The sequence below is a fragment of the Penaeus chinensis genome, chromosome 43 (assembly GCF_019202785.1).
Source record: "Penaeus chinensis breed Huanghai No. 1 chromosome 43, ASM1920278v2, whole genome shotgun sequence".
Classification (NCBI taxonomy): domain Eukaryota; kingdom Metazoa; phylum Arthropoda; class Malacostraca; order Decapoda; family Penaeidae; genus Penaeus; species Penaeus chinensis.
This window is the reverse complement of record NC_061861.1, coordinates 7,960,512-7,983,011: the sequence shown is the minus strand read 5'-3', so window position 1 is coordinate 7,983,011 and position 22,500 is coordinate 7,960,512. Positions and strand designations below refer to the sequence as shown.

The 22,500-nt window shown below is 39.4% G+C and overlaps 1 protein-coding gene across 6 annotated transcripts in view; it reads left to right on the top strand.

The window, feature by feature from the left end:
* Positions 1 to 22,500, top strand: part of LOC125048247 (laminin subunit alpha-like) — a 55,965-nt gene that overhangs the window by 7,501 nt on the left and 25,964 nt on the right. For 4 of the 6 annotated variants that reach the window (XM_047646853.1, XM_047646852.1, XM_047646850.1 and 1 more), the window contains exons 3-28: positions 6,054 to 6,181; positions 6,626 to 6,734; positions 7,063 to 7,233; positions 7,668 to 7,881; positions 8,194 to 8,814; positions 8,955 to 9,362; positions 9,717 to 10,227; positions 10,527 to 10,731; positions 10,985 to 11,125; positions 11,368 to 11,580; positions 11,962 to 12,264; positions 12,472 to 12,624; positions 13,761 to 13,938; positions 14,716 to 14,757; positions 15,913 to 16,070; positions 17,348 to 17,504; positions 17,621 to 17,857; positions 18,038 to 18,227; positions 18,651 to 18,744; positions 19,411 to 19,581; positions 19,829 to 20,084; positions 20,278 to 20,418; positions 20,607 to 20,703; positions 20,807 to 20,910; positions 21,139 to 21,266; positions 22,393 to 22,500. The exon at positions 22,393 to 22,500 is cut by the window's right edge and continues 20 nt beyond it. In XM_047646853.1, the coding sequence (XP_047502809.1) occupies positions 6,054 to 6,181; positions 6,626 to 6,734; positions 7,063 to 7,233; positions 7,668 to 7,881; positions 8,194 to 8,814; positions 8,955 to 9,362; positions 9,717 to 10,227; positions 10,527 to 10,731; positions 10,985 to 11,125; positions 11,368 to 11,580; positions 11,962 to 12,264; positions 12,472 to 12,624; positions 13,761 to 13,938; positions 14,716 to 14,757; positions 15,913 to 16,070; positions 17,348 to 17,504; positions 17,621 to 17,857; positions 18,038 to 18,227; positions 18,651 to 18,744; positions 19,411 to 19,581; positions 19,829 to 20,084; positions 20,278 to 20,418; positions 20,607 to 20,703; positions 20,807 to 20,910; positions 21,139 to 21,266; positions 22,393 to 22,500 (5,238 nt within the window). The remainder of the gene's footprint in view (positions 1 to 6,053; positions 6,182 to 6,625; positions 6,735 to 7,062; positions 7,234 to 7,667; positions 7,882 to 8,193; positions 8,815 to 8,954; positions 9,363 to 9,716; positions 10,228 to 10,526; positions 10,732 to 10,984; positions 11,126 to 11,367; positions 11,581 to 11,961; positions 12,265 to 12,471; positions 12,625 to 13,760; positions 13,939 to 14,715; positions 14,758 to 15,912; positions 16,071 to 17,347; positions 17,505 to 17,620; positions 17,858 to 18,037; positions 18,228 to 18,650; positions 18,745 to 19,410; positions 19,582 to 19,828; positions 20,085 to 20,277; positions 20,419 to 20,606; positions 20,704 to 20,806; positions 20,911 to 21,138; positions 21,267 to 22,392) is intronic. The other 2 variants (XM_047646855.1, XM_047646851.1) reach the window with 1 other exon arrangement.

Sequence of the window (22,500 nt, the reverse complement as noted above, 5' to 3'; positions counted from 1 at the left end):
CCCCTCTCAGCTGCTCTCCTGCTTTCCTGCTCCTGCTCCCCTCCCTTCCCTTTCTCAGCTGCTCTCCTGCTTTCCTGCTCCTGTTCCCCTCACTTCCCTTTCTCAGCTGCTCTCCTGCTTTCCTGCTCCTGCTCCTCTCCCTTCCCTTTCTCAGCTGCTTTCCTGCTCCTGCTCCCCTCCCTCCCCCCCCCCCTTCCCCTCTCAGCTGCTCTCCTGCTCCTGCTCCCTTCCCTCCCCCTCCCTTCCCCTCCCAGCTGCTATTCTGCTCCTGCTCCCCTCCCTCCCCCTCCCTTCCCCTCCCAGCTGCTTTCCTGCTCCTGCTCCCCTCCCTCCCCCCCCCCTTCCCCTCTCAGCTGCTCTCCTGCTCCTGCTCCCTTCCCTCCCCCTCCCTTCCTCTCCCAGCTGCTATTCTGCTCCTGCTCCCCTCCCTCCCTCTCCCTTCCCCCTCTCAGCTGCTCTCCTGCTCCTGCTCCTCTCCCTTCCCCTCCCTTCCCCTCTCAGCTGCTGTCCTGCTCCTGCTCCCCTCCCTCCCCCTCCCTTCCCCTCTCAGCTGCTATTCTGCTCCTGCTCCCCTCCCTCCCTCTCCCTTCCCCTCTCAGCTGCTGTCCTGCTCCTGCTCCCCTCCCTCCCCCTCCCTTCCCCTCTCAGCTGCTGTCCTGCTCCTGCTCCCCTCCCTCCCCCCTCCCTTCCCCTCTCAGCTGCTATTCTGCTCCTGCTCCCCTCCCTCCCTCTCCCTTCCCCTCTCAGCTGCTCTCCTGCTCCTGCTCTCCTCCCTCCCCCTCCCTTCCCCTCTCAGCTGCTCTCCTGCTCCTGCTCTCCTCCCTCCCCCTCCCTTCCCCTCTCAGCTGCTCTCCTGCTCCTGTTCCCCTCCCTTCCCCTCCCTTCCCCTCCCTTCCCCTCCCTTCCCCTCTTAGCTGTTCTCCTGCTCCCCCGCTCTCCCGCTCTCTGCTCCCTGCTTACACTCTCTTTGAGCAGGGAATTTATCAAGTTTCATTATGGGTTGCATGCTGTGGCTGCTCTTGGTTGGAATAGCAATAACCGCAAGCATAGTTTTCACACGCCGTCGCTGCAAACTACCAAACACGAGGATTTATACCGGAAACCGACGGTGCGTTGCCAGCTCACGATCCAGTCGAGGATTTCTGGTCTGCTTGATCTTATTCCTTATTAGTTATCAAAATAAAGTATATATGATCTGCAAGCGAGTGGGACTTAGACCTAGTTATTAGCCGAGGAAATTTTATCAGTCCAGCTGTCTGAGCGAGGGAGAGGGTGTCACTGCCTCAACAACAGGGCGGGAGAGGAGCTGCACTTACGTCATTTGTAAATACAACGTTTCCTGCATGTAGTGTTCATATATATATATATATATATATATATATATATATATATACATATCTATACATATCTATACATATCTATACATATATATATATGTATGTATGTATGTATATGTATATATATGTATATATATACATACATATATATGTATATATATATGTATATATACACATACATATATATATGTATATATATATACATACATATATATATATATATATATATATATATATATATGTATATATACACATACATATATATGTGTGTGTGTGTGTGTGTGTGTGTGTGTGTGTGTGTGTGTGTGTGTGTGTGTGTGTGTGTGTGTGTGTGTGTGTTTGTTTGTTTGTTTGATTGTTTCTTTGTATGTATGTATGTATGTATACATGAATATATATGTATATGTATATATGTATAGGAGTATGTATATATATGCATATATATATGCATATATATATGCATATATGTACATCTGTCTATATATTACATGTAAGTATGTATATGTATGTATGTACACACACACACACACACACACACACGCACGCAGGCACGCACGCACACACGCACGCACGCACGCACGCACGCACGCACGCACGCACGCACGCACGCGCACACACACACACACACACACACACACACACACACACACACACACACACACACACACACATACACGCACGCACGCACGCACGCCTGCGGGAAGGAGAGATATCAACAAAGAAATCAACACTTTGCATGTTGATTTATTTGCTTATTCGTGCATTCTTAAATACACCCCCCCACACCTTAAACACACAAGCATGCGCGCGCTGTATTTCAAAAAGTATTTTCTAAATCCCCATATAACTATTTCGACCATACAAAAAAAAAATAATAACGAAAAAAAAACAACACTATGCCTGTGCGTTATCAATATATTCTTGAAACCATCCCTAAGTCCTGAAATATTTTTTCGATCTTGCCTAAAACAACAAAAACAACAAAAGAAAAGAAATATATAGAAACCGTTATCCCCCACTCCCTTTCATTAAACAAAAGAGGTACTTCGCTACATCCGGGAATCTCGCCGACGACACACAACCACACGCTGCATTCCAAGGGACTTTGAGATCAGGAATGAGGGGCGTGAGCATTGCTATTTTTTTTTATGAGGTATTTGAGATTTAGAAACCGTTTTGGGCATTTGGCGAGAGATACTGAATCCAGCGGTTGGCTCGGAGAGAGGAAGAACAGGGGAATGGGAAAGGGAGGAGGAAGAAGGGAGAGAAAGAGGGGATGAAGGAGGGATGGAGAAAGGGGGAGAGGGGGAGAAAGAAGAAGGGAGAAAAAGAGGGGATGGAGAAAGAGGGAGAGGGGGAGAAAGGAGGAGAAAAATCAAAGGCGGCATATAGAGAGAGGGAAGACTAGAGAAGAGGAAGAGAAAGGAAAGGGGAAAGGCATAAAGAAGGGGAGAAAAATAGGGAGAGAGAGAGAAAGATAGGGAGAGAGAGAGAGAGAGAGATAGGGAGAGAGAGAGAGAGATAGGGAGAGAGAGAGAGAGAGATAGGGAGAGAGAGAGAGAGATAGGGAGAGAGAGAGAGATAGGGAGGGAGAGAGAGAGATAGGGAGGGAGAGAGAGAGATAGGGAGGGAGAGAGAGAGATAGGGAGGGAGAGAGAGAGATAGGGAGGGAGAGAGAGAGAAAGGGAGGGAGAGAGAGAGATAGGGAGAGAGAGAGAGAGATAGGGAGAGAGAGAGAGATAGGGAGAGAGAGAGAGAGAGATAGGGAGAGAGAGAGAGAGAGATAGGGAGAGAGAGAGAGAGATAGGGAGAGAGAGAGAGAGAGATAGGGAGAGAGAGAGAGAGATAGGAGAGAGAGAGAGAGAGATAGGGAGAGAGAGAGAGAGAGAGATAGGGAGAGAGAGAGAGAGAGAGATAGGGAGAGAGAGAGAGAGAGAGATAGGAGAGAGAGAGAGAGAGAGAGAGAGAGAGAGAGAGAGAGAGAGAGAGAGAGAGAGAGAGAAGAGAGAGAGAGAGAGAGAGAGAGAGAGAGAGAGAGAGAGAGAGAGAGACAGAGACAGAGAGAGTAGGAGAAAGATAGAGATTGAGTGTTGATGATGGTGCCGACGACGACGACGATGCTGAAGGAGATGGAGTTGAAGAGAGTGAGGAAATTACTTACATAGAAGAGAGGAGGGGTGGGAGAAAAAAGGGAAAATAAAGAGCCGGAAAAAGGGGCTACAGTGAATCTGCGAAACGGACACAGGCAAAGGACAAAGTGAGACAGTGAGCGCGAATCCGCCCACTGTCGGAGTAGGAGCCGCGAGAGGGAGTGCCGGCTCCTGCTGGCGAGTAATTGGATGAGGGTCGCCCTCCCCTTCCCCTTTCCCTTCCCTGCCAACCCGTACTCCTCCCTCCCCTTCTTACCCCTGGCAGTTACTATCTTGTCTGACAGCTGTTTGTCCGAGTCAAAACGACGACCCTAAGTCTGAAATTTGAGAATACAGGTTTACAGTTTACAGTACTCCGTACTCTGACGGGAAGAAATGCTGACTTCAGGATATACGAAAGAGAGAGATAGAGAGAAAGAGAGAAAGAGAGAGAGAAAGAGAAAGAGAAAGAGAAAGAGAAAGAGAAAGAGAAAGAGAAAGAGAAAGAGAAAGAGAAAGAGAGAGAGAGAGAGAGGTGGGGAAGACAGAGAGAGGAGGGAGGGAGAAAAAGAGAATGAAGAAAGAGAAACAGAAAGTAAAGGAAAGAAAGAGAGATTAGAGAAAAACAGAGAGAAATAGAAAGAAAAGGAAGGAGAGAGAGATAAGAGAGAAAACAAAGTGAAACAGAAACAGAAACAGACAGACAAAGTATCTACAAAATGACTAAAGGGTCATTGTAAAGATAAAAGGTCACGGCTGTCGGACACTGACAGCTGTCTATCTGTTACGAGTGTCAGCCCAGATTTGCCATCTTGACTTGTACTTTGCGTGTTTTTGAATAGGGTGCTTCAAGAAAACTGTTTATAGTGCATTGTCTATCTGCAGATCTACATTGTTTCTTATTATAGGAATGTATATACACATATCTAAATACATATAGGCCCTATACACATTTATGTGTGCACACACACACACACACACACACACACACACACACACACACACACACACACACACACACACACACACACACACACACACACACACACACAGATTAGATAGATAGATAGATAGATAGATAGATAAATAGATAGATAGATACATATACCTATATCCATCTTTCTATCTATCTATTTATCTATCTGTCTGTCTTTCTATCTATATCTCTCTATCTGTCTGTCTAGCTATATCTATGTATTATGTATATATGTATTATATATATAATATATGATACATATATTATATATATAATATATGATACATATATTATATGTATGTATATATTATGTATAGATATATTATATATATTTATATATTATATATATATGTATATATTATGTATAGATATATTATATATATGTATATATTATGTATAGATATATTATATATATGTATATATTATGTATATATTATGTATATATTATGTATATATATTATATATATATGTATGTATTATGTATATATATATTATATACATGTATATATTATGTATATATTATGTATGTATTATGTATATATATTATGTATATATATTATATATAAATATTCTATCTATTCATGCATGCATGCATGCATGCATGCATACATACATACATACATACATACATACATACATACATACATACATACATACATACATACATACATACAAGTAGGTAGGTATGTAGGATGACACCAAACATAAGGCCCAAAGTAACTCATTATAAAGGTGCCATGCAAAGACAACTGATTGGATATTATTGCAATTAACAAGTCAACATGGCAACAGTATCCAGCCTGCAATTCAATTTGATTAAGCAATGGCACCAGCAGTAACCTAGCAATAATGCAACGTACCAACACCTTTAGGTTTTCTTTTCAGTTTAGCTGATCAACGAAACAAAGAATTCGCGTTACAAGGCGGCTTGTATTAGCAACATAGCTTAAAGCTAGTGCAACATTGCAATCTTTTACGCCAGTACAGCAGCATCGCAGTTTTTGAAGATGAGGTCAGGCAGTTAGGCATTAAATATCAAGCTGTTAGTCACGCTAAGTTGCAGAGGACTTTGCATCTTGACTTTTGCTTTGCCTCAAGCGGATTTTCATTTTTAAGCGGAGCAATTTATTGAACAGAGTTTGGGCATTTTAGGTTCATTTAGTTGGCTATCGTATTCAGATTGAGAGGAGGCGCGCCGAGCGTTTGTCTGTGTTTTGTGTATTTTTGTTTATCGATGAACAGCAAATAATAAAGAAGTAAATATTTTAGTTTATTCCATTTGTTGCAAATGGTTATTCTTATGTCTGCTGTGACAGGTTGTCTGTTTGCTTGTCATTCACCCCCTGTGTGCAAAGAATGGCCGGGGTTACCATCCACTGGCAGCGACTTGAACGCAAGATTGCTAGATGCGAACATTACCATCTTGTTTTTTTTTGTTGAGCTAAAAAGTGAAAGATAAGGAAAAGAAAAAAGAAAAAAGAGCAAGAGAAAGAGTCAGAGAGGTATAATAATAATAAGGCTAGAGACAAACTAGGACCAGGAAGGCAGCTATTCTACCATTATCTACTCCAAACCTTTCTTTCCTCCAGCTAAATGTTTTTTCCCCAACAGCTCTTCCAAGTTGCGTACGTACTCATCAAGATGGGCAATTCCCCGCGGCCTGGAGTGTGGGTTCTAGAGCGCTCGGTCAACAACGGAGAATCATACACACCGTGGCAGTATTTCGCTGACAGTCCCGGGTGAGTTTTACCGTAAAGGAATTTCTGAGTATTTGTTGATTTGTTTTTTGTTTGTCTCTTACTGTGATTGGTTGGTGAGTATTGTCTTTTTAGCTGTGATTGGTTGAGGAGTTTGTCGTGTTTGATTTCAGTCGATGATTGGCTTTGTACAGATGAATAATTTTCGGTTTGTAGTGTCTGGAATGCCTGGAATTAGATATATGGAAGTGGCTTTAGTTTTATTCTTGGTAAATTTCAAGAAACTTGCAGATTTCCTTAATGAAGGACCTAAATTCTTAACAAATTCATATAATCATCTGTTTTTGTTTACTTCTATGTTTGCCTGTTTGTGTGTTTGTTTACACATGTATACATTTCTTCATTATATACACATGTATTGTTTTAATAATGCCTTCATGTATCAGTTATCACCGATTTTGCTAACGAAGTGCCCCCCTTGCACAGAGACTGCGAGAACTTCTTCGGAACGGAAACTCTCGAGCCCATCGAGCAGGACGACGATGTCACCTGCGTCACTCACTTCTCGAAGGTGGTGCCGCTCGAAGGAGGAGAAGTAAGTGAGAAAGTTGATGCCGAAGAGAAGTGTCAAGGATGAGGGGGGGGGGGGGGGTATAGGTTATTGATAATCGGTTTACCAAGAGGGGAGAGCCTAACTTTACATAGGCAAGTAAAAAGCTAAAAGAATATACAGATTACTATTTTATTCTTCTATTATATTCATAATTGAGTGCTTTTGGGAGAAATGAAATCCCGTTTTTTTTAACGGAAGGGGATTTACAGAGTTGACATTAATTATATATATATATATATATATATATACATATACATTTATTTTTTGACGGCACTAAGCTGACATGTTTGCAACTGTCTCTCGCTCCCAGATCGTCGTGTCACTGCTGAACAACCGGCCGTCAGCGAACAGTTTCTTCAACTCGACCGCCCTCCAGGAGTTCACGCGAGCCACCAACGTCCGGCTGAGGCTCCTACGCACCAAGACCCTCCTGGGCCATCTCATGTCGGTGGCCAGGCAGGACCCCTCCGTCACTAGAAGGGTAAGGGGGGGGGGGGCGATTTTCTTTCTCTTTTTTTCCGTTTTCTTTTCGTTTGATTTTTCCCTTTTTGGCGTTTTAAGAGATGCGAAGAAAGATATATGTCACCAGTGGAAGAATTGAGACACTGAGATATTTTCAGGTCTTTATCATTTTATATAAATTGTATCGGGCAATTTAGTTCAGTAACTTTGATTCGTCAGTTTGGTAAATTATAAATATTTATTACGTGATTAAAGACTTTTGGTGGCAAGAATCTATAAAGGGACAGTGTTAAGGAATACTTGGAAAACTTGCCAATTTGCTTGACGTTTTGACAATGTGTGTTCTATAGGACCACATGCAATCAACCTGACGAAGTTACACTTAGCAATTGTTCAGCTTCCATCCTCCCAGTGGCCATCATAACCTATTCGAAATGGAATCCTTCCTTCCAGTATTTCTACTCCATCAAAGACATCAGTATAGGAGGCAGGTGCGTGTGCAACGGCCACGCAGATGTGTGTGACATCACCGACCCCAACGACCTGTACAAGCTCCAGTGCCGATGCCAGCACAACACCTGCGGCTCCCAGTGCGAGACGTGCTGCCCGGGATTCATCCAGAAGAAGTGGCGGCCCGCGGGCTATCAGGACGGCTTCGTGTGCGAACGTGAGTGCGCTGTTCGCGCCGACACACACACACACACACACACACACACACACACACACACACACACACACACACACACACACACACACACACACACACACACACACACACATACACACAAACACACTTTGTTTGTTCGTATGTACGTATGTATGTATGAATTAGACATTATAGAGAAAGAAAGATAGTATATTTTGTTAGCTATTGTAAGTGCATATAATAGAATATGTATGTTAATAGTTGGGAAAATAATACATGAATACCTATATCATTAATTGAATATGAAAAGCGTTGATGCATTTCTGTTTTCAGCCTGCAACTGCTACGGCCACACAGACGAGTGCATTTTCGACGATGAGGTGAACAGCAAAGGCCTTTCTATCGACATCTACGGCGTGTACGAGGGCGGCGGCGTGTGCCAGAACTGCCAGCACAACACCGAGGGCATCAACTGCGACAAGTGCAAGGCAGGGTTCTACCGGCCGTACGACAGGGAGCTGAACGACACGGACGTCTGCCAGCCCTGCCAGTGCAACGTGTTCTACTCAACCGGCAACTGCGCGGAGGGCTCGGGCCAGTGCGAGTGCCGACCTGAGTTCCTTCCACCGTACTGCCAGGAGTGCAACGACGGCTACTACGACTACCCGGACTGCAAGCCGTGCGACTGCCACCGAAACGGCACAGTCGGGGGCGTGTGCGAGGTCGGCGGTGGGCAGTGCCCTTGCAAGGAGAACTACCAGGGCCTTAACTGCGACGAGTGCGCGCCGGGCTACTACAACTTCCCCGAGTGCCTCCCGTGCGACTGCAACGACGTCGGCTCGCTCAATGAAACCTGCGACATCTACAATGGGCAGTGCAGTTGCGAGAACAACTTTGGCGGGCGCGCGTGCGAACGCTGCGAGCACGGATACTTTGACTATCCTTCTTGCAATTGTAAGTTCATGCATGGCCCTTCTCTTTGTTAATATGGCATCTAAAATGTGCGGTACCCAAAGTAATTGATGTAGATGTAAGGGAAGTAAACAAATATACTTCTATTTTATTATATGCATTCATATCTGTTTCGTTTGCAGTCTGCAACTGCGATGCGAGAGGAACCGAAGAAGAGATCTGCGATAAGGATACAGGTGGATGCATGTGTCTGGTCGGGTACAGCGGGAATCGGTGCGACGGCAGCGCCCCCGGCTTCTGGGGTTACCCTCTTATCCAGAGCTGTGGCTGCCACGAAAGGGGCTCGGCCTCCTCGATCTGCGACGCCTCCGGGGACTGCGCTTGCCTGGGGGGCTTTGCGGGGCGGGCGTGCGACCAGTGCAGCCCTGGCTACTACAATTTCCCCGAATGCATGCCGTGCAACTGCGACCAGGCGGGCAGCATTGGCATCTCCTGCGATCACGATGGCAAATGCCGCTGCAAGCCCAATTATGATGGCGTCCACTGCGACATGTGCAGAGAAGGCTTCTACAATTTCCCCTTGTGTGAAGGTAAGTCGAGCTCACATGCTTGTGTACATAAACACACACATACTCAAATACATTCCAATGCAGAGGCATAGGTATAGTGGGGCACAGGGTCACGCCACCCCTTTAATATATATACTTTGCCATCCTCAATTTTCGATTGCAGTTAATCATTGACTTCGGCTGGTAAAACACGGAGGTAAATAATTAGCGTCACAGACCCTCCTTTGAAAGTAGTAAGGGCTTTTTACGCTCACATAATCAATATTCTATCATTAGTGCCCCCTTCCTGAAAAGCTATCCACACTCAACTACATAACACTATCTCAAGGTGTAAAGGCAAATGGTTGAGAACTTTTTGTAATTCTGCAATTTCAGAATGCAACTGCAACCCTGCTGGTGTTCTGGAAACCTTTGCTGGCTGTGGCAATGCTCCTGTTGGGGAACTGTGTGAGTGTAAAGAACGCGTCACAGGAAGGATCTGCAACATGTGCAAGCCTCTGTTCTGGAACCTTCGCTATGACAATCCTATGGGCTGCGAAGACTGCGCCTGCCATACGCCAGGCACCATAGGCGGCGTGGCTTCCTGTGACTCCGAGACGGGCCAGTGCTTCTGCAAGCCCGGAGTCGCAGCGCGCAGGTGCAACGAATGCCGCGACGGAACTTTCAACCTCCTGGACAGCAACCTCTTTGGCTGCTCAGACTGCGGCTGCAATCAGGGCGGCTCCGTTGACAACTTCTGCGATAAGATCAGTGGCCAGTGCCGCTGCAAACCGAGGGTCACCGGGCAGAGGTGCGACGAGGTGCTGAAGCTGCATTACTTCCCGACATTCTACCAGCTGAAGTACGAGGCCGAGGACGGACACACGCCGCAGAACACCGCCGTCAGGTGCGGTAGCATCAGGACTCTTCTTATGTGTAAATCTTTGTCTATAAATGATAAGGGAGAGCTCAGACCAATTGCCCGAAAGTGTGTTCGTTAGATGTTCTAACCATAACATTAACGTCAATATTCGCGTTAACCTTACAGATGAAAGTTTAAAGTAACAAAACTTTTAATAAACGCTTTTTCGGGCGGTCGATCTGAGAATACATACCTCTGGATGCAAGCCTGCAAAATGATGTGTACATCACAGACAGTAGAATGTTATGAACTTGATGTTTTCTGAGACCAGTTCCATTTTTCAGGTTTGGCTACGACGAGGAAGTTTTCCCAGGTTACTCGTGGAGGGGCTACGCCGTTTTCTCCGACATCCAGAAGGAAATCATACATGAAGTGTACATCGAGAAGCCGTCCCTCTACCGCATGCTGATGTACTACCGTAACCCGAGTTCCAGGACGATCGTTGGCACGGTCAGGATCACGCCGGACAACCCAAGTGATACGGAACAGGTGCGGCATATTGCTATTACTATTATTGTTTATTTTTTAAACCCGTGTGATTCGCGTTGTCTGATCATTTGAATAATTTTATCTTGAATATTTGTTGTTTGCTATTATCCATTATGTTCCCCATCAGCGTAAATTCGTTCGTCTATCTGCAGTTGTTTAATTACCTTTAATGTTATTATTATTATCATTATTCATTATTGTTGGTGTTGCTATTATTATAATAAAGACTATTATATTCTAATTTTCTAAACAGGAAGACACCGTTTACTTCCTGCCAACATCAGGCCCAGAGCTCATGACCGTTGTCCGAGTCCCGGGCGATTTCCCCGTTCATCTCGTCATGAACCCTGGACGCTGGACGGTGTCTATTGTCAACAGTCAGAATCTTTTCTTGGTACGTCTTCTGCTTTTAGGTTTTCAGCTCGTATGGAATTTTGATTTGACATTAAACAATTATAATAATAACTAAAACTTTTTATTTCTATTAATGAAGGTGATATGAACAGTTAAAGTAATCGATTTCGCATTTTTTTTCTGAATCCGTTGTTTTTAGTCGAGGAGAAACACGACTTTGGTCATTTTACATATTTGATCAATTCAGTTCACAGGAGTTAATACCGGAACTGTAAATTTCAGGACTACTTCGTACTCCTCCCCGAGGCTTATTATGAAGGCACAATCCTCACGGAGAACATAACCACTGCTTGCATGATTGGCCAAGATAAGAGCGAGATGTGCGTGCATTACGCCTATCCAGATGTATTCCAGTACGATTACATCTACGGCTCTGCGGGTTACAAAAGTGTCGGCGGGGAACGATTAGCTGTTGACTTGTTTAGTGATGACGAGGTAGGAATCTTGTGTGAACTGCATTATGCGTCCTGATGTTGAAATGAAACTAAATATTACATGTAATTGCTATTGCTCTCTCTCTCTCTCTCTCTCTCTCTCTCTCTCTCTCTCTCTCTCTCTCTCTCTCTCTCTCTCTCTCTCTCTCTCCCTCTCCCTCTCCCTCTCCCTCTCCCTCTCCCTCTCCCTCTCCCCCCCTCCCTCCCTTCCTTTCTCTATCCTTCCCTTTCTCCCTCTCCGTCTCCCTCTCCCTCTCCCTCTCCCTCTCCCTCTCCCTCTCTCTCTCCCTCTCCCTCTCCCTCTCCCTCTCCCTCTCCCTCTCCCTCTCCCTCTCCGTCTCCCTTAATACCCTTCCCCCATTCCAATCCTTGCATTCCTCAGGTGCTGGCAGAGCTGGAGACGCAGCCGATGGCATGGCTGAACCACAACCAGCCCGAGGTCCAGTACGACATCAGGCTGACCCGCGCCGGCCGGTACATTCTGCTCATCAATTACTACACTCCCAGCGGCGCGACGACCACCAACGTCATTGTGGAGACGTCGACGCTCAAGGGCAGGGAGAAAGGTCGCGCCATCTTGTACGACTGCATGTTTTCGACCACCTGCCGTCAAGCGGTCACGGATCTGAGCGGTCAAGTGGGCGTCTTCCACTTTGACAGCAACTTCATCAGTGTGAATGTCAAGGTATATATATAGTTTGTATTTCTCTCCTCAACTAACGAATTGTATGTATGTTGGAATAGGGAAAAGCTATCCCTCTGTTGAAGGTTGATATATTACCACGTCCAAATATACACAATTGTTTCTTTGAAGTTACTAGATACCTTGATAAAATATTTCAATAATATTCCACGAAATAAGATACTGTAAGTTTTTATTTTATTTTTCCAGGGCGAAACAAACACCAACATCGGAATCGACTCCATAGTGGCCGTCCCCTACGACCTGTGGCACCAAGACCTGGTCCGCCCCCAGCCCAAGTGCACGCGCAAGGACGGGGTGTGCCAAGAGTCCTTCTATCCATTCCCGCCGGAGACAACCAAGGTAAAGTTTAAAGGATGTTTGCGTTGTACGTTATTTAACAATTGAGCAACACACACGCACACGCACACGCACACGCACACGCACACGCACACGCACACCCACACGCACACCCACACCCACACCCACACCCACACCCACACCCACACCCACACCCACACCCACACCCACACCCACACCCACACACACACACACACACACACACACACACACACATACACACATACACATACACACACACACATACACACATACACATACACATACACATACACACATACACATACACACATACACATACACATACACATACACATACACATACACATACACACACACACACACACACACACACACACACACACACACACACACACACACACATACACATACACATACACACACACACACACACACACACACACACACACACACACACACACACACACACACATACACATACATTTTAAGCATTCTACACGTATTAATTTATAGTTATTTGAAATTTTGTCTATTGGTTCTCAATCTTCTAATTATATTGTTAGCTTGTTATCTATGGCGTAAGATCGGCGATCATCACACTGAAAGAGGTCTCTTATTGAGGTGGCCTTTCCAGAAATCCTTCAAAAACGCTGCGCAATTAATTTAGATACGCATGAGTAAATAATTAGTACATGAGGGAACGTGATCTTGGCTCATCAGTGCATTGATTTCACCTGCCATTCTGTTACCAATTACTGTAACCATTTACTTAGATTATTCACATATCCACTACATAACCCCTCCCTCCCCCGATCCGCTACTGATTACAGTCGTCCAAATAACCTTACATAACTACCTCAAAACTTACTGGGTACGGAGACATTAACTTGTTATAATATAAACTTACATCACACGCATTAACAGATAAATTAAACTAATCAGCTTCTTTAGTTTTGTCATTCGCACTTAGATAGTTGATTCGGGTGTAATACGAATATTATATAATCATGTGGTATTTTTCAACAATGAAAGTTTGAGAGCAAGCCACTTCTTATAGTACTGAACTTTGACCACTTAAAGGGTGATTCTTCCAGCTCTCAGTATATAACTTTCTTCTACTTGTACAGATTCTATTTCTCTCTCCTTGATGCAAACAGATCGAGTTCGAATCTAACCTCGAAGGGAAAATGGTCTCAGTACTACCAGCGGGCATGAAAGAGGGAACCAGCCTCGTGTACCTTAACCACAGTGACCCCATGGTAGACATCACAGGGCAGCTAAACTATGCCGGATATTACGTGTTTGTCGTGCACTACTATCAGCCATACTATCCAGGTGTGTATTTGGTGTGCGTGACCGTGTACGTGACCGCGTGCGTGTGGATATCCTTGCGCAAAGTCAATAAGTACTTATATACAAGGTCTATATAAGTACTCATATAGACCTAGCTTATATAGAACCTGTCCTTGCGTGCGTGTGCGTGTGCTTGTGCGTATGTATGCGCGTGCGTGCGTGTTTGTTAGTATGTATTCATTTTTTGTTTGAAAATTTTATTGTTAATATTTCTTTTCAGTGTGACTGATATTGCATGATCAGAGATTTCTTTTGAATATTTACTTAGCTTTCAGCTTATTTACAGGCCGATTATGCATTTGTTTTTTTTAGAACTGGAAATTTAGATTTTGAAGTTAGGCGATATTTTTCTCCCTCATGTCATCTACTCATTAGATATAATATGAACAGAAAGTTTAACATAAGATGACCCTCCAAGACTGCATACTCTGAAATGGATTTATTCAATTGATTGATAGTATAAACGGCATTGAATTGCTAAACAGGATTCATTTCCACTCTTTGGAAAAAATAATAATAAAAAATCCCTCAGATGATTAGAAAAAGAAAAAAATCTGAAGCATTATTTTCATTATCAGCAGAGATCAAGAGTTCCAAAATACTAACCAAAATTATTGTTATCTGTTACCAATGACAGCATATCAGTCAGGGGAACCTGATACCAATGTTGTCTCCGAAATGTGTCAAGTGAAGAGAAATGACTTGACAGCAATTATTTGATAAATACTAATGCTTTTTACACGTGATGGCTTTCTGCAGATGCCGAGCTGAATATACAGATTGCTTATGACAGGGAAGAAGGTTAGCTGCTGCTTATGCCTTGCTTAAGCTTGTGTTTTCTTTTGTTTTGTTTCACTTTGGTTTGTTTTTAGTGTATATTTATTAAAGTGTGGTTTTATGTTTTGCTTTGTATGGCTTTTGTTTTTGGATTATTTTTATTAGTGTTTTCTTATGAAGGAGAATATGTGCTTGATAGGTTGGTGGTGATAACGCAAGGATGTTTATTTGGACATGTTGCGTCAGCCAGTCATCACCAACCTCCCTAGTGTATCTTTGCCTTGATAAAGAAAAAATAGTATAATGACACACTAAGTTTATTGTTGTTGGTTCTCATAACTGATATAGCTTTCTCTAACAAATTATATTTTATAACTAATTTATCAGTGATGTAGAATATGCATGATTTTCATAAATACAGTAGCTCATCATTTTCTCTAACTTTGTGTTTATTAGAAGGATAATATTCTTTAACTCAAATATTGTAAAACCTAAATTATGAAAGAAAAAAATGACTTTAATAGCAGGACCAGAATAATTGTGATGACTACCCATTTATAATGCAATTTGTGTCCATATTGTCATTGTTATACTACAGGAAAATTTGATACAGAGAATAGAATAAGAAAGTGAATGGAATGCACAGTCATGTTTATATGCAACAATTATTAGGCCAAAGTAGGTAAATGACAACTCAGCTATAATATCTTCTTAAAAAGAATACACAAATGGCGTGTAAAGTTAGCGTAAAAGAAGAGCTACAGTATGTGTTTTTGTGTGTTTGTCTCTCTCTCCAACTGCGTATTCATCTTGTGTCTTCTTGCTATTGTCATATGTTTATTGTCTGGCTATCTATCTATCAGTCTAACTAGCTATCTATCTATATCTATCTATCGATCTGTCTGTTTCTTGTCTGATTTTCTCATTTTGTGATAGTATCATCTCTGTGTGCAGACACACTGTGCTTATGCAAACTAATATTTTCTTTAGAGCTAAAGCTACGATGAATATGATGGCTTCAAAGACAATGAACACACTCCTAATGCTTATTATTTATTTATTCAAAATGTAGGAGTGGTTTGTCACTTAAGGTCATCAGTTCATGTAGCTATAGTTAAAACTTTATACCTACAGTAATTTTCTAAAGTTTATGATCATCATTTTTTCTGTTTATTCCAGAGTTTGATCTTAACGTGTTGCTGCAGAATGGACAGTTTTATGAGGGATCCCTCCCAGTGCATCACTGCCCCAGTATATCAGGGTGCAGAGCTGTGATCAAGCAGACCGATGGTTCTCATGTTTTCGATATATTGGAGAATTTTGTTCTTTCACTAAAGGTTTGACCATTTACTATGATTTTGTGACTATTATTATTATTATTATTATTATTATTATTATTATTATTATTATTATTATTAATGTTATTATTATTATTATTATTATTATTATTATTATTAATGTTATTATTATTATTATTAATATTATTATTATTATTATTATTATTGTTATTATTATTATTATTATTATTATTATTATTATTATATTATAATTATTATTATATTATAATTATTATTGTTATTATTATTGTTATTATTACTGTTATTATTATCATTATTATTGTTGTTATTATTATTATTATTATTATTATTATTATTATTATTATTATTATTATTATTATTATTATTATCATTATTATTATCATTATTATTATTATTGTTATAATAATTATTATTATTATTGTTATTATTGTTATTATCATTGTTATTATTATTGTTATTATTGTTGTTGTTATTATTGTTGTTATTATTATTATTATTATTATTATTATTATTATTATTATTATTATTATTATTATTATTATTATTGTTATTATCATTGTTATTATTATTGTTTTTATTATTGATATTATTATTATCGTTATTATTATTGTTATTATTATTATTATTATTTTTTAATTATTATTATTATTATTATTATAATTTTTATGATTATTATTATCATTACCATTGCTGTCATTATTACTGTTATTATTGTCATTATTATTCTTATACATATTCATTTTATTATTGTTTTGTATTTATTATTATTATTATTATTATTATTTTTATTATTATTATTTTTATTATTTTTATTATTTTTATTATTTTTATTATTTTTATTATTTTTATTATTTTTATTATTATTGTTGTTATTGTTGTTGTTGTTGTTATAATTATTGTTATTAGTGTTATTGTTTAAGGTAGATATAACCAGGTAACTCCACTTCTATTTAGCCTGTAGAGAACCCCAAAATTAAATTTACTCCTTTACCCAAGGGTATTCTGACAATTGTTAATGATCATCATCATCATCATCTTCTGATTATTGTTATTATTATTTTAGTATCATTATTTTGATCATTATTATTGTTATTAGTATTACAATAATGATTATAATTTTTATGATTATTATTAAATTAGAAATATTATTGTTGTTATTATAAGGGAGTGGGGTTATGTGGAGCAAATTTGAATAATATATCCTTTATTGTAAATTTCCCTCTCATGTTTAGAGTGTTTAATATTTCAACTATGTTTTATAGTTATATACTGATATTATATTAATTTTTCCACAGGAGCCAAATCACAAGTCTATTTGGCTAGATTATTTGTTAGTGATTCCAGCAGCACAGTATACAGAAGAGGTACTGCATGAACTTCCACATGATAAAACTGCAGAATTCATTAGGATCTGTGGAGAGAACAACTTCAATGTTCCAGCAAATGCTACAGGTAGGTTTGTTTGAATTAATTCTGCTCAGATAGTTGAGTGTTAAGTCTTTGATAGAAGGTGAAAATTTCCTTGTGATGTAGACTTGAGCAAATGATGCAAAATGCTTTTATTTCAGGATTTTGTAAGGATGCTGCCTTCAAGCTGACAATGGATTATAACAATGGCGCTCTAGAATGCGAGTGTGACTTCTATGGCTCAGAGAGCTTTGAGTGTGAAGAATTCGGAGGCCAGTGCCCCTGCCGTCCAAATGTAATTGGCCGAAAGTGTAATCGTTGCAAAACTGGTTTCTTTGGCTTCCCTGATTGCAAGCCTTGTGACTGCCCCTCTACTGCACTTTGTGATCCAGTATCTGGTTGGTGTTTTATAGCTTTTTATATATAAGGCTTTATATATAGTGTTTATATTATTTGTCTTTAAAATTGAACTCAAAAGAATATATGATGTAACTTCAACATCTTGAGTAGTATTCTTGTCAGAATTACCCGGAGAGCAGAGTAAAGTGTATATTTCATCCTCATATTATTTTCTTTAGGTGAGTGCATTTGCCCACCACGTGTTGAGGGTGACAGGTGTGAACGCTGTGCCCCCTTCACCTATGGATTTGACCCAATCATTGGATGTGAAGAGTGTCAGTGCTCTCCCCTTGGTGTTAGGGCTGGGAATCTCCAGTGTGAATTGGAAAATGGCCAGTGTGATTGCAAGGAGAATGTAGTTGGAAGAAGGCAAGTCTCAGATGTGTTGAGGAAACATGACTATGGTTGCATGTTTGTATTGTAGCAAATATCAACCTGACTATATGTTCCAGTTCCATACTATAAATCAACTAATGGATTCTATAGCTTGTGTAACCAATTTTTAGATAGTAATTTAACATTTGTAACTTGCCAGTTATCAGAGATTGACTGGTAATGTTATCATCCTTTTGTATATATGTTTCATATGCTTACTGTTTATTTATTTATTTTTTAATATTATTATTATTTTTTAATATTATTATTATTTTTTCATTTACCTGCTGTATCTATATTACTCAAATATAGTTCATAAGACAGATATGAGATCCATTATGAAAGTATCAGTAATTGAAGCTATAATCCTCTTTTATTTACCTGTACTTTATATTTAATATTGGTTTTTGTGTGCAGGTGTGAGCGGTGTGAAGCTGGTTACTGGTCCTTCCCCTTCTGCCAACTGTGTGACTGTGATCTGCGAGGAACAGAAGCAGACATATGTAACCAGGTAATGACTTTGAGCTTTCCTGTTCCCTTTGGGCAGCTTTTTTATGATAGAAGCTAACTGTTTATTTTCTTTTTACTTTCTAAATGAGAGGGACACTTAGTTTTATATAATCCCTTATAGACACAGAGATTCAATGATATACATAAACACACACATGCACACATGTGCACAGACGTGCGCACGACGTGCACATGTATATGTATATGTATATGTATATGTATATGTATATGTATATGTATATGTATATGTATATGTATATGTATATGTATATGTATATGTATATATATATATGAATGTATATCTATGTATGTATGTATATGTAAATGTATATATGTATATATTATATGTATGTATGTATATATTTTTGTATAAATATATATATGTATATGTGTATATATGTATATAGGTAGATATAAATATATATATGTGTGTGTGTGTGATGATTATTATTATTTTTATTGTTATCATTATTATTATTATTATTTTATTATTATTATTATTATTATTATTATCATTATTACTATTATTATTATTATTATTTTTATTGTTATTATCATTATTTTTATTATCATTATTATCATAATTATCATTATTAGTATTATTATTATTATTATTTTTTTTTTATGTTATTATTTAATTGTAAACATCTTTTCTCCAAATATGCAGGACGATGCCAGCTGTTTCTGTAAGTCCAACGTCCAGGGTCGTGCCTGTGATGCCTGCCAGGCGGGCTCCTATAACTTGGAAGAGAGCAATCCAAATGGATGCACAAAGTGCTTCTGCTTTGGAAAGTCTGAATACTGTTCATCTGCTGATGCTTACTGGGAGGAGTTAATGGTGTGTTTTTCTTTATTATCTTTCTTTGGTGTGATAATGTAATATGTGAACCATGAGGTAGGTAATAGAGGGTGTGTGATACATGAAACCTGAGTACATATTTTTTTTTCACACAAAAATTTCCTAGAAATCATTTATATACCCTGTAAATGATGCTGGAAGTATAAAGAGCAGCAAGCATAGGCATATTGTAAAGATATCTTCTGTCAAATATATGACTTGTAAGTCTATTCTTTTCTCTCATCAGATGAATGAAATGACTGCCTGGGAGGTTGTTGTGGTAGAACAAACCTCTTCAGGGGAGAGTAGCTTGTCATTCTCATCCCTGGCCCAAGAACCTAGTCGTTATGAAGAGCTCATTGTCCAGGACCTGTCAACCATTGGAAATATCTTTCCAGAGGGTCATGTTTTCTTCTCTGCTCATGATATATATCTTGGCAACAGCATTTCATCCTATGGTGGATTCTTCAGATATTCACTCCTGTTTGTGAAAGGAGATAATGGTAAGTTTATATGTTATCTCATTAAAAACATGAGGTTATATGTATTGGAGAAAAGACATGACTTTTGCTTAATTTTTACTTTCCACTTTTATATAATGAAAAAAGAAATTGTTTTGGTATATTCTACTCTATATGTAAATGGAATGATATGTAAAACTTCTCTTATATCTTGTACTTTATATTACCTTTGCAGGAACTGAGCTTACAGGTCCAGATGTTATCCTGACAGGAAGTAATGTCATTGCTCTGTATTACTCTGAGTATGATCCAGCAACTTCTCAGGTGTTTGATGGTTATGTTCGGCTGACAGAGCACAGCTTTAGAACACTGTCAGGTAATTATGTGTCCTAATGCCCATTCACTGAGAACAAAACAGCCTTAAGAATCTTTCAGAGAAGTGTTGTTTTGAATATGTCAGAAAAGCTTTGTCAGTTCTGAAAGATTGATATAAAATAGCAGCTGATTTCAATTGCTTTGATATGAAAATGCTCTCTCTAATAATGGATTATATAATTTGTATAGGAGCTCCACTGCAGAGGGATCAGTTCATGATGTTGCTGTATGGACTGGATGGTATATTCATCAGAGCCAGTTACTGGAGCAACTCTGTTGAAGCCAGGTAATAATGCTGCTCATGCTTACACACAGTGCTTTATTAAGGAAGAAAAATATGAGTAATCTGGATATATAGGCATCAAAAATAACAATATGACTTATTCCAGATTGTACAATGTTAGTATGGAAGCTGCAACTATCAACTGGCCAGGACCAGGAGCTAGATCATCCTTGTCTGTTGAACTGTGTCAATGTCCTGTGAATTACCAAGGTAAGTCTTATAACCTTTTTCTGAAATATTCTTTCACACTATCAGTACTCTTTGTGATATTCAAGGTGAAATTAATTAGATTTTCAGGGCAATATTATGTTACTTATCTAGAAATTAAGTTACTCTTATCTTGCATAAGAATCTCAGTCAAAGCTTATATGTTAATATGCTACTAGCTTTGCTTGTTATGCATTATAATTAGAAGACTCAAAATTTTTATTTTTTCAGGCTCATCATGCGAAGAATGTGCTGATGGATACTATAGAGCTCAGCAGGGGCCATATGGTGGATACTGTGTCCAGTGCCAATGCAATGGCCATGCAAGCACTTGTGACAAAGTGACTGGAAAGTGCTTGGTATGGGTTATGTTATTTATTTTTTCTTGTTGGAAATATATTTCATATTTATTCCTTCACTTGGTCAGTTTAGAAAAGTTGATTGGAGAATGTAGTTAACTTTTTTCGGTCTCATCTTTTACATTTTGATGTTCTTGGGTCAGTTCTGTATGCATATTGGTGGTGATTTGGTGTAAATGGATAATTAATTTATCTCAATATATGTGCACTGGTTTTTGATTATATAGGTATAGACTTGAATTGATGTGGCTTTTACATATAGCTGATATAATCTATTACAGAGTTTCTTCCCATCATTTCTCAAATTTAAAGGAGTGAGTAGTGTGTAGAGTGATTTTCAGAAGGATTTTTGATTTTTATCTGAATGGTTTGATATAATTTTAACTGATGGTTAGGAAATTGTCCTAATTTTCATAAAGTAAATATTGTGACAGTTTGTAGGGCAGGCTAGGGCTTATTGTAAGAGTTGGTTAAACATTTTTTTCCTTATAACATTAAGACCTTTCTAATGCTTTTAAAGATGAACCTTCTGTGTTTCTTGTAAATTGCAAATGAAAGTTGAGATCATAGTATTAAAAGTTGTTTCATGCTTGGATCGATGAACAAGAACAATCAGCCAGTATGAACTCTCATTCATACTGTCTGATGAGTTTGGCTTTAACAGTTGCTGAGAATTAGCTCCTCTTCCAACATGCTCTTGTTATCTCTAGTCCTCGTCTCTCCACTGCACTACCTTAAGATACTGGTAGCTGTGTTTGTGTAGAGAGGCATGTCACTGATTTGTGTGTGTATGTGTGTGTGATATTATAGTTAACAATACTATTTTGTAATATTTTCCATATGCGTGTGTCAGATTTATTATATAATAATATATTTTAAGGTAAGATTTACTTTACAACTAGCTATATCACATAATAATATATTTTAAGGTTAGATTTACTTTATAACTCACATACATAATTTTCACTGAATAAATTATTAGTATATGCATCTTTATAGGTATTGCCTAAACTAATTACATCTTTTTCACTGTAGATAATTAGTATGCTGATTAGCATTTATGATTACATGTCCCAGCCATTTTTTATTTCCTTAGCAGTTCTGAATATTAAATGAATATTTACAGAATTGCTTGCACAACACTGTTGGTGATTACTGTGAGATGTGTGCACCAGGATACCATGGAGATGCTACCAGGGGAACTCCATATGACTGTCTTATTTGTGCTTGTCCG